We start from the raw sequence: 16,553 nt of genomic DNA, 5'->3' as shown, positions 1-16,553 counted from the left end.
ATTCCCATTCCCATTCCCATTCCCACCACCACCACCACCACACACACACACACTGCCATCCCTAATCCTTTTGAGGCATGGGGGGCTGCCGTTGGTTTATCACGGTTGGGGCAAGCAAGGCTAGGTGGTCATGTCCATGACCCGGAGCCTACCTAGTAGGAAGGCGGGCTCATTAAGTGACACAGTTATCGAAGGTTCTTGTCATAAAAAAACTAAAAGAGTGATGTAGATCGTCTATGGGGGTGAGATTTGATAAAAAACAATTCGCGAAAATGAGATGAGAAAAAGGGTATGACGATAGTGAATGAAATGCTGGAGTTTCACAGTGATGAGACCACAGAGAGGGTTAACATTGAGGATTACCCGTTTCGTTTTTCATATAAGACGCAAAATTTGAAAATTCGTCAATACATACTCGGGTGAAATTCAGTCAACAGTGACTGCTCGATTTTGACCGACAATTTTGCACCAATATAAATATATACGTCAAGAAGGCGAGGATACATAGAGGCGGAAGCAAACGAGACGATCATATCTTTTCGAACTACATAAACAGTTCGATCGAAGAATCGACTTACGATGTAAGAGTTGCAGTTTCTGTACTGATGAAGAACAACGGGATGATAAGAACGATCATGGTTGTAATATTGATCGTCTTCGCGCCATTGCCGCAATTATCCGTGGCCGCTCGCATCGATACCGCCATGAGATTCCAGGAAGCGCCAAGGTTTTATAATTCTCCGACCTGCGCGGCCCTCTCCGACGCCTGTGGCGACTGGCTCTGCGCCGACGGGCTGATGCACATCGCGATGACGCTCGACGCCGAGTACCTCCGGGGATCGATGGCTGCGATACTCTCCGTGGTGCAGCACTGCGCCTGCCCAGAGAACGTCGCCTTCCATTTCATTGCGGCCGGAGACGGCGAAGAAGAGGCCGAGCTCCGCCGGACGATCGCCGCCACCTTCTCTTACTTACGCTTCCGGGTTTACCACTTCGATGCCGAGATAGTAACTGGGCGGATCACGAAGTCGATCAGGCCGGCTCTGGACAGGCCGCTCAACTACGCGCGGAACTACCTGGCGGGGCTCCTACCGGGGTGCGTCTCGCGCGTGGTCTACCTCGACTCGGACCTCGTGCTGGTGGACGACGTCGCCAAGCTGTGGGCGACCCCGCTGGGCTCGAACTCGGTCCTGGCCGCGCCCGAGTACTGTAGAGCAAACTTCACGGTCTACTTCACCCGCGCCTTCTGGTCGAACCCGGCGCTCTCGGTGACCTTCGCCGAGCGCGATGCCTGCTACTTCAACACGGGCGTCATGGTCATCGACCTCCGGCGGTGGCGAGACGGAGACTACACGGCGAGGATCGAGGAATGGATGGAGCTGCAGAAGCGGGTCCGGATCTACGAGCTGGGATCGCTGCCGCCGTTCCTGCTGGTGTTCGCGGGTCGGATAACGCAGGTGGATCACAGGTGGAACCAGCACGGGTTGGGTGGTGACAACCTAAAGGGGCTGTGCAGGCGCCTTCATCCGGGTGGGGCCAGTCTGTTGCACTGGAGCGGGAAGGGGAAGCCCTGGGTCCGACTCGACGCAAACCGACCCTGCCCAATCGACGCCCTTTGGGCGCCCTACGATCTCCTCCACACGCCCTTACCCTTGGGTTCGTAGCTCTGAGCTCGTCCTTTTTTCTTTTTTTTAATAATCGTCCTTCCTTTACAAGGCAAACCTTTATTTTCCAAAATCGTCCCTTCCCATTTTGCCAATCACGGCAAAACCATCTTCAAAATAAGGTTGCATCTGTCCTAACATTTTTAAAATTAAGGACGATTTTGGAAAATCAAATAAACATGTTTTTAGGACAGGGATAATTATGAAAAAAATTCTTTCTTGTTTTTTTTTTGTTGTGAATTATGGTTCTTTTCTCTGTCGTTTTTTTCTGATCAAGAAGGGACGTGTAAACGCATGGACAGATTTAATGTGTTAAAAATAATGAAGAGAGGTTTAGGGATGTCAATGATATCCAATATCAGATCGAATTGGATTCAGTTTAGTTGCATTTGGGAAGCCAAAACCGTATCAGATTATAACCCGATGCAGATATGGTTTGGATTTTTCGCTACCAAACCCAGCAAATATCTAGATTTGACAGATATCCCAATCTGTTTACAGGTAAAAAGAGTAGTAGATCAGATATGAGCTTCTCACCATCCGAATCTGAACTCGAGTTTGAATCTGTTTAGCTAATATCCGGTTAGTAGAATATGGTGATGGGCATATCCAATCTGAATCCAAACTTTTACATCCTATTGTGCAATTTTCATTTTGTAAGTTTGATTAGACTTCTAGATAATAGTACACTTCTTCCTGTTTGGGAAAAGGATACAAGGATGGGAACGCCCCTCTTGTAAGTTGAAGGGTTGTATTTGACAAGAAATCTCTTGCTGTGCTGCCCCAAAGGGGGTTTGGCATAGTGGGATGGGACCTAGGCCACTGATCTAGGTTCAAATCTCATAGTTAAGACAACAACTGTAAGTACAGCAGGCAAAGCGAGCAGGGCTAAGTTTATGATCCTAGGAGTGGTTTCTCCGTGTAAATATCAAAAAAAATAATAATAATAATCTTGAGGAGCCTTTTTTTTTTTTTTACATGTAATCAATTTTGAATATCCTTCAAATCGTATATTTGTCCAAATTCTATTCAGTAGCAGAAAATCAAAACCAGATCTGCATTCAATTATATTCATATATGTTTTCGGCAAACAAAATTGAATTCAGTGGGATATCAGACAAAATCCAAATCATTGACATCCCTACGAAAGAACTAAACTCATGTAAACATGACTAGGAGGTATAAGGCTCCTGACTCTTGACTAATTCTCACCTATTAGGATGGAGATGACCATAAGTATCTGCAGTTAGATGTGAATCTAATGCGCAGGCAATATGCGGATCATAAACGACCTGGATCCGATTCATATCCACTCTGTTTTAATTACAGCGTCACCAAATTGACTGTTGGCCAAGCCTACACTCTAGAACACGTATTTTGGCTTGTTCGTAGCATGTTGATTCGAGCATGGTGGTTGAATTATGAGCCTAGTCAACGGTGCACGTGGGTCTGGGCTGGCCTAGCAGGCTGACTAACAAATAGGTGAAAAAAAAATCCATATTGGTGTAATTTTGACCTTTTTTTAAGTTTGTATCCTGTCAAGCTTTGTACCTTATCCACTATTGAATACAGTGAGCTGAAAATGTGTCGGATCATATTTTTTCAAGTCCAGCTAGATTGTGCTTTCACATGTAAAACTCATATTTTCTACTTTTTATCAAATCTAGTTTTACCAGATAAAGTTCAGATCCAGATTCGATTATAGTACATCCAATGTAGTTTGGACTCAGATTTGGATTCGAACCCACAACTTAAAATTTGAATTCAGTTCATTATTGGGTCTTATCAGATCTGCTAGCCCCCTACCCAACTTTGAGTTCCGGCATCATTGGCAATATCTGATTGTGCAGAACTCGGTAATTCACTATTTCGCTTGCATGTCATGAATGACACGAGTAGGAATCCAAATGGTTCGGATCTGGTACAGCCAAAAATTGCAAAACCTCCATCCTAGATCCGACCCACTTGCATTTCTAGAGACGAGGTGGACACAATATGACTAGCTCACACGATCCTGACACATAGGTATGTTAATATTTTTAATAAATTTTAGTATTATTTAGTAATAATGCAGTAAAAAAGAATTTATATAATAAATATAATTAAAAGGATTTTTTTAGTAAAAATCCATGTCCATGTGTCCTATTTTTCAAAACCCCAACCCGGCTCATTTGCCTCCCTTACCATGGATCTTTTTTAGATCATCACTTGGTTTTTTAAATCGATCCTCTTTCGCTTCTTTAAAATTTCCATCTGGCTTCTTATCACGCTCACTCCATTTCCCCTTCACTTTTTATGTTTTTCATATTAGAAAATTATAATTTTTTATATAACTAACTTGCATGTTGGTTTTATATAGTTTTTATATTTGTGCTCACATCATTTCTTACTTACTTCCACGCCTCATATTGTTTTCTATGTATGTTTTTTTTTCATGTACCTGCATAATTGCTTCGTAACTGTATCCCATTTCACGCACTTTTTAACACTCGCTTCCTCAGTTTCCCTTCACGCATCGCTTCTCGTATCCATCTTTTCATGCAAATGTTAACCAACGTTAAGTTGTACTTTGTTTTTCAGAAAATTTACATTTATGGGCCAACCCCTTGCAACTAATTTGAAAAATGGCCTAACGGTTTTTAGTTTTCTGATATGCGGCCTTTAGTTTTTTAAAAACTGCCATAAAGTGGCCTACATTTATTGTTATGCAGGCTAAATCTCAAGTCAAATTACAGTAATAGCCTTCATAATCAAATGTTCAAAACATTTAATATTTTTCTTTTAGGATAAAAAGTATTTTTTTTATTTTCAAAAAATGATAATAACGTAGGATAAAAAGTATTCTCTTTTGACACAATTCCTGGTTACGTTTCTCAAAATGATGAATGTTAACCTGAGGTTTATATTTTATCGTTTCTCAAAACACGTGGCTTCTTATGTGGCGAATACTAAGAATTTCAACAAATTAAGGCTTTTTTTTTTAATTAAGGAAAAGAATTTGGCCTTTAAATGAAATTTTCTCTTTTTTTTATTTATTTTGGATGGTCACACTTAAGTAGGGATGGCAATGGACCAGGGGTGGGGGACAAGGTCTCCACCCTCGCCCTGTCTCAAAATCCGAACCTCAGATTTTAACCTCACTCCTGCCTCTATCCATGTTTCATGTCCTCTATCCCCGATCCAAATGGGGGTGAGGTGGTGCGGAGCCCCGTTCCCCCTCGGTCTATTGTCATCCCTTTGAAGGATTTGGGACGGGGTGGGGCGAGGGAAAGTGTAAGTCCATCCCCGCATGAGAATGAATTTTAACCTTCATCCTCACCTCCATCCTTGTTTCATACCCCTCACCACAGTCCAAACGGGGTGACGCAGGGCGGGGCCCCATTTTCCCTCATTCCAGTGCCATCCCTACACTTAGGGGTGTCATCAGTTTTACCCGAACTAAACCCCATAGGGTCCGGGTATGGTGACAAATAGGAAGACTCGGGTCTGGACCCAAAGGTCCAATTAATACATGGACCCGGGTATAGTTTGTGAAATTGTATACCAGACACAGGCTTGACCCCAGTTCTGATTAAGATCTACAATTTTTCAATGTAAAAATAAAAAATATATATTATTTTATTAGGACGGGTTCATGTAGTTTTATCGGGTCCGGGTATGGTTTCTCTTATAGTAGACCCAGATTCAGACTTGATACCATACCCAAAAATCTGGTCCAAGACTGATTCTACTTGGGCCGGAACCAAACCCAACCCGTTAACACCCCTAGTCACACGTACCTATAATTTAAGTTTTGTTTAGCAAGAAACGTACTTTCAGTGAGACGACAGTAAATTTTTAATGTTGAAGCAGGAATTTTAAGACTTATAAAATGGAAGACCTATCATACAAATAATACACTGAAATTTTACATTAAATAAACAACATTTTGTATTAAAATGACTCGTTCAAAAGTGCAGTTTCTACTAAACACACACACACATATACGGGTGTAATCGGATCGCTTTCTGCTCGAGTTCTGTTAGACCACATTTTGAATCGGGTCTAAAAAATAAACCCTGAGCCAACCCAATTTGATTCAGGAAATGTGGGTCTGGTAATGCTAAAATTTGTAGACCCGTATATGTTAATGTGTTAGGGTACATATTACATCGGGTATAAATGGGTCGTCTGTAATATAGCAATTTTTTAATTGAGACTAAAAAATAACCCCATCTGGTTCGGCTTTGGGCCCCAGTCCACATATAGCTGAAAAATGTAGACCCATATGGATTAATGGGTTCGACTGCAACATAGTCTGGATATAAACAGTTTGGATCTTAATTTAGTTCAGTTTCTATCTCGGATTTGAATGTGATTGTACTCCTATGTGTTGTGTGTAACGCCCCAACTTTTTATAGTAAAAAATTTTGGAGTAAAATTTTTTTTTTCGAAATAGCGAAAGTGCGAAAAACACAAGTTGGGTGCATTACAGGAGAAAAAAGAGAAGTACTAAAAGCATACCATTAATTAAAGCATTAATGTCATTAATTACATCTCATAACCGAAATGTAAATCTACTAATCTGAGTTTAAACAGGAAACACTGAAAAACTGAGATCTCTTGACTACTTCCAAATACGACGCCACGATGCTCCAACAATGCATTACCTGAAAAATTTTAATGCAGAAGGGTCAGACTCCCCTGTCTGCGTAAGAAGTATTATATTTATATGTTGTGCTCAGTGTCTTGTGTACAAATATGTGGAACATTTGCAGATATCATAATTGTAAAGTTCTAGGCAATATAACTTGCTAAGAAGGAAAATTCCACTAAAATAGGCATGCTTTCTACTGTGCTATGAAACAAGAAAATACCAGGTGTGTGTTCATTCTTACACGCATTATATGTTTTTAGCATTTACAAGATCCATTACAAAAATTACACCATAAAATACTCACAAACATCTACTAGAACAATGTCAACTTTTTATGTTTATCTTTCCATTACCCTATGGGTACACATAGGCATTCAACATCGTATCCGACCCTCTCCAAGGTAAATCATGGGTCCGATAACATTTCTCTCAGGTGTACTCAGAGCCCGAAGAATCTAGTAACATACACCTTCTTCCAGGTGTACCCAGAATCTCAAAGGTTTTTATATGTATATATATAACATTTTTTTAAAACCAGGTGCGAGTCGTCGCACAACGAGGAGTCCGGTAACATACACCGTCTTTCAGGTGTACCCAGTGCCTCAAACTTTATGATGTCGCATACACTTTCATTTTTGTTTATTTTCTCATGTGAGCCGTCATACCACAGGGGATTCTCAAAATCTCAACCCGACTCAGGGTTCACACCTTATATGCATTATAGGGCCAGGGTGCCAAAAGCACCATCACAAAGTAACAGTTCTCAGAATATGGCTCGACTCAAAGCCCATAACTAAACATTCATTTTCTGAGTTATGGTATACGCATTCGTATCCACTAACCATGCCATCTACGTGGCATGGTTTGCTTGATATACTTCTTCTTTAGGATCACTGAAATCCCATGAAATTGTATCTTGTCTTTATTTTTATTTAATTTCTTTAATCTAATATATATTCTAGGGAGTACGTATCGTACCCCACGAACGATGCCATCCATGTGGCACGGCTCACAAAATATATGTTCTTTTCGTAAATGCTCTTACCTTAGACTTGTGAACTCGTAGCAAGTCATTTATTTATTATTATTAATAGTATCAGCATTGTTTTACCCTGCACTTAGTGTATTTTTCAACTGGGCTCGGACTACAATGAGCCAGTGACATGTCGTGACCTTGTGACTGCCACCACAAGGTAACGCGACCAGGATAGTGTCCTACCAGTCATCCATGGTCGGTGAGGAACTGGACCCATCGATACAGTTTCCATACTTGTACGGGTGCGGCCCCAACTACCACCCAAAAAGGGAGTCGTTGAGCTGCCAGGATTCCAACGGTTTTGCGTCATAAAATTTTATTTTATTTGATTTGATTTGATTTTTTTTCTATGGCTGCACTTCCGCAGCACCATCAGGGCTTGCAATTCACTCAGGGCTAACAGCGCCCTCAACACTTGTTGTGGAGGCTGCATCAAAATTCGACCAGCCTTTTTTTTTTCAAGTTACCGAATTGACCCAAATTAGGTCACGAACCGAATGACCATCAGGGTCAGCAAGTCCGTGATCATGAGGGTAATAAGATGGAGGCTGGGATCAAGCCGACCCTAGCCCATCCTCATTTTCGTTTCACCTGCTAAGGAGTACACATGGTTTGTTTATCTGTTTGTTCTTCTTCTTTTGGATTTGTAAAACAGAATTTTATTCACATGGGTTTGAACACGCAGGACCATACTCAAATTTATTTCCACATGCAAAACCACATTCAACGTATATGAGTATGAAGAATCACATACAAGTGTTCATGAACAATTTTATTCACATGGGTTTGAACACGCAGAACCATACTCAAATTTATTTCCACATGCAAAACCACATTCAACGTATATGAGTATGAAGAATCACATACAAGTGTTCATGAACAATTTTATTCACATGGGTTTGAACACGCAGAACCATACTCAAATTTATTTCCACATGCAAAACCACATTCAACGTATATGAGTATGAAGAATCACATACAAGTGTTCATAAACAATTTTATTCACATGGGTTTGAACATTCATCCCAATATGGACAATAACCTAGATAACGTCTAGTCTCATTAGTCCATCCAAACCAAAAAAATTGTTATGTGAACCAAACTGTAGCTTCAACCATTAAACTCACGCTGACACACAAATAACATTCATGCTATCGATCTGAAATTTGAGGATTAGGTGAGGACATGTAAAGTATAGTTTGATATTATTCGGGACGTCAAAACCGACTATAATACATAAATTAAATCCTATGATAGTCTGGTTATCAATCTAAATGACAATGCCCCACTTAGCTTTTGATTTACATCGACCAAGTAATGCAATATAACTAGATAATACTACAGCCATGTAAAACAATATTTGTACATCATAAACTATGTTGTCCGGTTCTCATTTTAAGTAAGTTATGCAGGCCTGATATACCCAGCCGAAGGTCTCAAATTCATGTATGATAAATAGCCTAACTAATGTGAGTTGTATATGGTCCTTCTCCCAGATTTTTTTTTTTTAGCATTCAATACATTTGTAATATGGTAACCTCCATGAATTTGTCTAATACATTAACTGAATAATAAGAAAGAATAAACCATCATTGACTATTCACAAGTAAATTAAACCACCATCAACGTCCACCATGCATGCCATGTAGTTGACTTTGAAAATGGTTCATCTTCCTATATTTTTCCTTGTTTGTGCTAAAAAAATGACGCACATACTAGTACCACTGGGCATTGATCACGTACATATGAAAATAATGCCCCTTACCTTTGTTTTTTGAAGCTTTTACCGGCGTTAATGGTGTCTCTTGTGTTTCTTCTTCTCACGTTGCAGCACACTTGGTCACGAAGAAGAAAACTTTCACCTTCCAACAATGGTGGTTGTGCACAAGAGAGAGAGAGAGAGAGAGAGAGAGAGAGAGTTACACGGTTTTCCTTGAGCCCCTCCTTTAACTCCTCTTAATTAGGGGGGTTATAAACTTTAAAACTTCAAAGCTCCATCCCCATCCCACGTTTTTGGTGGGTGCACCGATTTTCCAAAATTGCCCCTCCTCCTTTGGAGAGATTTTCTCTAACCTCCCCATTTGATTTCTTTATGGGTACCCTTTTCACTTTTTGGTGGGATTCCCCACCAATGTTGGTAAAGTGAGCTGAAAAGGCCTAAGAAGTGGGCTTGGCCAAGATCCCACCTTTTTACCATCTTCTTTATTTTATTAATTTTTTTTTTCACTAAAGTAAAAATTATCACTTTCTTGTGTAAAAAGGAAAATCCATGCACAAGGGATTTTGAACTAAGGTCTTCAACCTAAGGGGTAACGAGCCCCACCACTTGTGCTATGTTGCTTTCGTTGCAAAAGGTGTGAATTAAATTGTATATAACCCTGTCAGTTTCATTCCGGATTTCATAAAAATAAACATAATGCTTTTCACTTCTACGTGGGCACACCATGCGTTTTGAACTTGGGTTGTGGCTCCAACAACCATGTGCCCTACCACTACACCACACCATCACTTGGTGTTTACTTTTGCAAGAAAATTTTTTTTATGTCATATTTGGACGTTTTTCCTTGTTGATGTATTTCTTTCATTTTCAAGTGAATTTTTCACCCGTTGGTTCTAAACTTGTACTCTCTCACCATAAATGTGCTTCGGATCTCACGCTATTATCTCAAAACCATCGGATTTCTCCACTTGGCCTCGTGAACCGGGTTGGATCATTGGATCTCGCTAAAGTCCGAATCCAAGTACTCTTTCTAGTATTCATTACCGGTTTCGCTCTACTGGCCCGCAAGCCTCAAAATCATATTGAATATTTCATAAACCATATTATTTCACATAAACACACGTTTTTATTTCATTGAAAATTTCTTAAAATTCATGGGTTTTACATTGTGCAATCCCATTAATAAGGAGAACGGGTCTTGCAAGAAAATATGATTCACGTTGAGGTTAAATTTGATATGAGTCAGTTCAAGTTTAGGTTTGATAGAACAATTTGAGTCCGGTATGAAATGGGTTTGGATACGGGTCGAGTATGAAACAGGTGTGGGTACAAGTTTTAAGCAGTCTCAATTTCAGGTCCGTTCAAATATAAATAGCATGAGACCATTTTGGTCGGTGTTGTGTAAATGGGTTGGGTCTAAACGGGTTCAGGTTTACATTCAATGTACTAAAACCAGCCCATTTTTGCAACGGGTCTAGATTTTAGAGCTGACCTGAACCCATGAATAAGATCGGATCTGGTCAGGTTTAATCAGTTCCCTTATAGAATTGAATAGGCACAATCATGACCATAATAGATATGTTAATTAGCACGCAGAAATAGGATTAATGATCGATGGATCCTATAATGGTTCATCAATGTGCAATATGATTGATGACTTACTTCAATTCAATTTTTTTTTCTTTTTTTTGGGGACGAGGAGTGTCCAACTACCCACTCTTCGTCCATTATGCCTGATTTAAGTGGTACAACTTTCAAAATGGTGGTCTATTCCATTTGCTTTGTACAGTTTCTTGTTAAGATGCAAAATAAGGTGAATAGTAGCCTTTTTTTAATCATATTTTGATGCAGGAGGCTTATTCACAAAATCCAATTGGATCCATTTTTTATTATTTTGAATTTTTCTTTATTTGGGCCTTTGTAACTCTGTGACAAATATCGCAAGATTTTCACAAATCTCACGATAATATTGCGAGAAATTGCTTGGAAGTTTAAAATGGCAAATTTTCACGAGATTTTCAAACCGTGACAAATGGTGATATTTTACATTTTTAGCAGATATTTATTGTGAAAAACCCCAATTTTTTTATTTTCAAATATGTTTTATTTATATTTTCTTATAAAATTTATTTTTTTATTTTTTTAATAGATTTTTATTGCTAAGGCTTTGCCAAAAAAATGTGAGATTTATGACAAATTTCAAAATCTCCTGAGTTTTTTACTGCCGATATTTTCCCGTTTTAAACTTTTGTCACTATGCTTTGTAATAGATATCAGATCTAAATAATTGATTCATATCAAAATCTAGTAGCTTATTAGGATTAGTATGTTTTTTTAATTAAAGTCTATCTAAAATAAGTAGGTTAGACCAATTAGGATCGAGAATCTTCTCCTATAAATAATAGGAAAATCTTGGAATTAGGAAGAGCTGACTTTGAGATTAAGAATTGCTTGTTTCTAGTTTTTTTTTCAGTTATTCTCTATTTCAGTTAATTTTATTGCATTTTATAGTTGCTTTTTTTTTATAGTTAAACTGGGGTTAGGCAGACCCCTACCTGTTCATTGATCCAATACTTCTTCGATTGTATAAAAAAAAATCACCCTTTTGTCAATGGGTCAGTTCACCTCTATTTATAGTTTTTTTTTCTTCAATTTTCCTGTTTTCTCTAGTTAATTCTTAGTTTGTTAGATTTTCACATAGACCTAGAGTTTGGAGATTACATTAAATTTTTAGGCCCACAAGTGCTCTGCTCGTCTGGTAGGGGCGACTGTGAATTCACCAAGTTAACGGGATGTCATGAGCTCGAAACTCACAAGAAGTATCCTTTGCTGCAAGGTCCAAATTGGATCCATTGGACAGAGGGGATCTTAAGGGTTTTACTAAATGGAGGCCTCTAAGGTGTGGTTGGTGATGAAAGATTTTTTCTTAGCCAACACACACAAACACAGGCAACTATCTTTCATATAGAAAAAGCGGTAGCTGCATGATCACTTTTTGAACAGGACCAAAACCAACTGGTGCGGAGCATCCGTCCCACACGTGATGGATGCTCCGCACGGGGGTTCCGTCAACCAACACCTTTACCGGCGACTTTTGTTGCCACTAAAAGTCTTAGCGCGGAAACCTTTCCGTTCAGCCAAAGTTCATTTTGGTCATGTTCAAAAGTGATCATGCACCTACCATCACTCAATCCCTTCTTACCATGATGGAAGAGTGTGGATAGTTTCAAAAAGTGAAACAACGATCTACAAAATAGAGGCAAGTGTCCCTAGTACCTACTTTGTAGATCCGGTCTTGGTAATTTAAAGCAAGTTGTGATTCAATCCGGAGTCCAAAGTATCATGGATGTTTTAGTTTAGTAACAAAGAAAATCCAGGAATCACCGGTTTGTCTATGCCCATGAGGATGCATTTTAGTCCCCTTGAACTTGGAGGATGCTAAAGTGCAAATCTTTTAGATTTGGCAGGACAATGACATTAATTAGGGATGTAAACTGTTCAGATTCGGGTTGGATCTAGGCATTGTCAAGTCCGACGGGTTTGGCCTAATCAGGTTTGGAGTTGAATTCAGATGTGAATGGAAGAAGATAAAACCAAACCTGAAATGTTGTGAACGTGTACTTTAGAGTATAGTGACTCGTGAAATGACATCCTACCTCTGATGGAGTTTGCCTACAATAATAGTTTTCAAGCAAGTATAGACATGACTCCGTTTAAGGCATTGTATGGTCGACGGTGCCGAACACCCTTGTGTTGGGATGAGGTCGGAGAAAGAAGATTGTTAGGGCATGATTTGGTGCAACAGATAGCAGACCAGGTGAGATTTATTCAAGAGCGTATTCTGGCAGCGCAAAGTCGACAAAAAAGTTATGCAGACCAAAGACATCGTGAGTTAGAATTTGAACAAGGTGATCATGTATTTTTTAAGATATCTCCTTTTAAGGGAGTGATGCGTTTTGGTCGAAGAGAAAAATTGAATCCAAGATATATTGGACCCTTCAAGATACTTGCGAGAATTAGTCAGACAACATATAGACCGGCTTTGCCACCTTCCTTGTCTCGAATTCACAATATGTTTCATATATCTATGTTGCAAAAGTATGTGCTTGATCTCTCCAACATACTAGATAGAGTTGAATGAGTGATGAAAGTACAAAATAACTTAAGCCTAAGTGAGAAGCCAATAGAAATCTTGGATGCAATAGTACAAAAGCTAAGGAACAAAGAAATGTCTCTCATGGAGCCATCACAACAAAAATGAGGCTACATGAGAACGTGAATCGGACATCCGCGAACAACTTCTACATTTGTTTTCAGGTAAGATTCGGGATGAAAAGAAATTGTTAGACTTCACGAAGTACCTCATTCGATTATTTCGGATAGATACTCGAAATACCATGAACCATTGAAACTGAGAGAATTCCCGCCTCAAAGAAAGATGAAACATTGAAACTCACATGTAATGGGTCTAATGTTGGTACCAACAACAAAATACTATGAACCATTCATACACCTAATGAGTAATCACAAATTGAAATCGAGAAAAATAACTAAAATAAACAAGAGGAAACTTCGATAAAAAATAGCTCCTAATTTATCCAAGAAAAGCAATACCGCACCAGACTATCGTTCCTACATAAACAATAGATCGAAAAAATGCTGAACAAAAACCTCCATAAAATCATCAAATCCACCACTATTCCATGCACTCAGGAAACGATCGCCACCAAACCCCTAGAGAATCCATCAATTCTCGCCACAAGAGCCCATTGATCGCTCGGTCGAGAACCCGAAGTTGTTATAGGAATTGCAAAATCAACAATTCCACACAAAAAAAAATCAAAAGAAAAAATAAAAGAAGAAAAGAAACACACTCGTGTACTCCCTGCTCATCAACTCCAGGGTTTCCTCCTTGAGCCCAAAGCCCTTCCGATTGTAGTTTTTGCTCCTCGTCAAGTTCTTCCTGAACACCTTGGCGTCGAAATCCGTATCTCCGGCGCAGCAGACGGCGAAAACCCGCTTCCAGTCGCTGGAATTCGGTCGGATCCCGGCGAGTCCGAGCGAGAGCGAGGGTTTGTGCCGTAGGAGGACGCTCTTGGCGGTTACGCAGACGGCCATCGCTGCTTCGGAGACTCACCGGAGCTCCTCCCTTGTGCCTTCTACCTCTTCTCTACCCTTTCAGTCTCTCTCGTTGCTTAATTTAGGCGTGGCTCACACTGTATTTATCCTGTTCGAGAAATCCAAAAAAGGGCGGGAAGGAGACCAGCCAGCCAGGTGGGCTTGTCATCGTCCGTAAGCGCCAGTGTTGACAAGCAACTCGCTGAGGAAAGATACGATGGTAGCCCATCCCACTTTAAGTTCTGTGTAGGCTTCCAAACGCACGTGGACAGGATCATACTTGACCCGATTTTGAATCTGAAACATACACAACAGGTTCGATCCTACCGAGTCCGGATATGATGAAGTAGGATTGAATCTGGATACGAATTGTGGGTGCTTACTTATGCTGGGGGTCCGGAAAAGAAACTTAAAAAAAATGTAAGCATTTTATGTTTTAAAAATAACACCCATAAAAGGAAGCCCCTTTAGGGTTTCCCCCTTTTACGGGAAGGAAAAACAGAGAAACTAGAGAGGGGGTGAGACGGTTGTTGCCCTCGCCCCTCACCTTTGTTGTGAGATACGACAACTGTTGTCGGGTTTCTGTACAACCACTGCCATGGATTCTGGCAACCGTCGTTGTGATTCTGGCATGCTCCTGAGTGCCTCCAGCATGCCCCTGCACACGAAGTTCTCCGATGCAATGAGTTTGATCCCTTAAACTACCACTGCTTCTCCTTCTCCATGATCACCCAGACATTCGGGTCCGCAACCTCCAGTGGCTGGTTCGCCCAAGCTCTCACCACTGACCGCCTCGAGGTTGAAGCTAGCAGGGACAGGGACGAGGGCTCGGCCTCCATGCGATGCTTCAGGTACATTGGGTACACAAGGATGCTAAAATTCCTTTTCGTCCTGGTCTCGAACAGAATTGGCACTGCTCCTTGTGTGCTATGGCTGGTCGAGCAACTGGAGCGAAATCCTGCGAGAGCTACAGGAATCCAAGACGCTTGAATCGATTTGTAGCGACATCAAGTCATCGGTGCCCAGCGTCTGTGGCAGCGGGCTCAGCTGATGGAACCCTAGCGATAGATTCAACTAAGAATCCAAGAGATCCATCGAAAACCCCAACAAAACGAAAGCAAATTTCTCGATCGCGACTATTGTTTTCTCCCATTGATGACAGAGAGAAACAAGGAGGAATGAAGACAAAAATGGCAACCATGGCTAAAGCTCTTCGAAGGGATTATGGGAACCCCCGATGTGGTTCATCTGCAAAGGTTGCCCCCATGGCCAGCGGGATGGAATGATCTCCGTGATGATGCAGAGCTGGTGCATGGGCTTGAGGAGGAAGGCGAGTGCACGAGTGAGGACGACGACAAGGCAGATCTGGACGATCAGGAGGGGGAGGGCGTGCTCCAGGGGGTTGCCGTCTTGGAAGGCCCCGTTCGACATCATCGTCATTGGTTGCGGGCATGACACGTTCACCATTTTCCTTGCCTCTACCTCCCAACCTCCACTCAATCAAGATGATACGACTCAAAGACTCGCTATCTGTCACTCGATCCCTGAAGCAAATGAAAGAAGAGCTCCTCCTTCCTTGTTCCCTCTCCTCTCCAAAGAGAGAGATAGCGGGAAAAAGCTAAAAGGAGAATGCTCAAAATCCGGTGAAGCGGATAGCAGCAGGCGGACGAGCTTGCAGTAGATCTGCGCAGCCTCGCCCGCGCCATCGCTCAGAGGGTCGATGAATGGGATCTGCAAGTAGAACTTTCCCTTCTCGCCAAAGCTCGACCTGATGTGGCCTGAATGCTTGGTCTGGAGCTTCGCCCGCAGACCGATCACCGGCCAGACGCTGAGATCATCAGCGATCCTCTCCTCTCGAGGTTTGCTTTTAAGTTTTTTTTTTTCACAATAAAAAGGCATTTTATGGAATGTCCCTTTGACGCTCTGCTGCTTTGCAATTTCATGTACATCTGGGCCTTCGAGCAGCCGAAAAAGTATCTCTGGTAAGTCTTTGAGGTAACTGGCATGACTTGCCAGCTCGCCTTGGTGGGGCTGGTGCCAGCGACGCCTCTGATCTCCGAGTACACGCAAAGGAAGATCTATGTGAGCAATGTCTCTACAGACATTGACCCGCAGAGGCATTGAAGTCGGGAATGCAGAAAACCGGTGACCACCTGCCGGAGGAGTTCTTCGTTGCCCCTTATGCTGACCTCAAAGTCAGCCTCCTGCAACTCCAACTTTCTCTGCATCAACAACTCTAAGCGATGATCGGCGGAGAGGATCTGTGCATACTAAATGAAGTAGAAGACATGAGAAGAGGAGGAGTGAGAATTGATTAACACGATAGGAATATCGAGAAGTCTTAGATATAATCTGCAGGGCAGGGGCTAAGAATTTAAC

The 16,553-nt window shown here is 41.2% G+C and overlaps 1 protein-coding gene across 3 annotated transcripts; it reads left to right on the top strand.

Moving 5' to 3' along the window:
* Positions 1–508: 508 nt before the first annotated feature.
* Positions 509–3,259, top strand: LOC149841906 (putative galacturonosyltransferase-like 1). 3 transcript variants are annotated; one of them, XM_090001208.1, is made up of 2 exons: positions 509–1,656; positions 2,994–3,259. In XM_090001208.1, exons 1-2 carry the CDS (start codon positions 606–608, stop codon positions 3,005–3,007), a joined length of 1,065 nt encoding a protein of 354 aa, XP_089857334.1. In that variant the 5' UTR covers positions 509–605; the 3' UTR covers positions 3,008–3,259. The 3 variants fall into 3 exon arrangements, with proteins under 3 accessions (XP_089857334.1, XP_089857335.1, XP_089857336.1); XM_090001209.1 differs by having other exon boundaries at positions 2,884–3,021; XM_090001210.1 differs by lacking the exon at positions 2,994–3,259 and having other exon boundaries at positions 509–1,910.
* Positions 3,260–16,553: the final 13,294 nt, after the last annotated feature.

This window comes from Nuphar pumila, chromosome 3 (genome assembly GCF_984573655.1).
Source record: "Nuphar pumila chromosome 3, dmNupPumi1.hap1.1, whole genome shotgun sequence".
NCBI lineage: Eukaryota > Viridiplantae > Streptophyta > Magnoliopsida > Nymphaeales > Nymphaeaceae > Nuphar > Nuphar pumila.
Note: the sequence above shows the minus strand (reverse complement) of the source record. Positions and strands in the feature narration are given on the sequence as shown.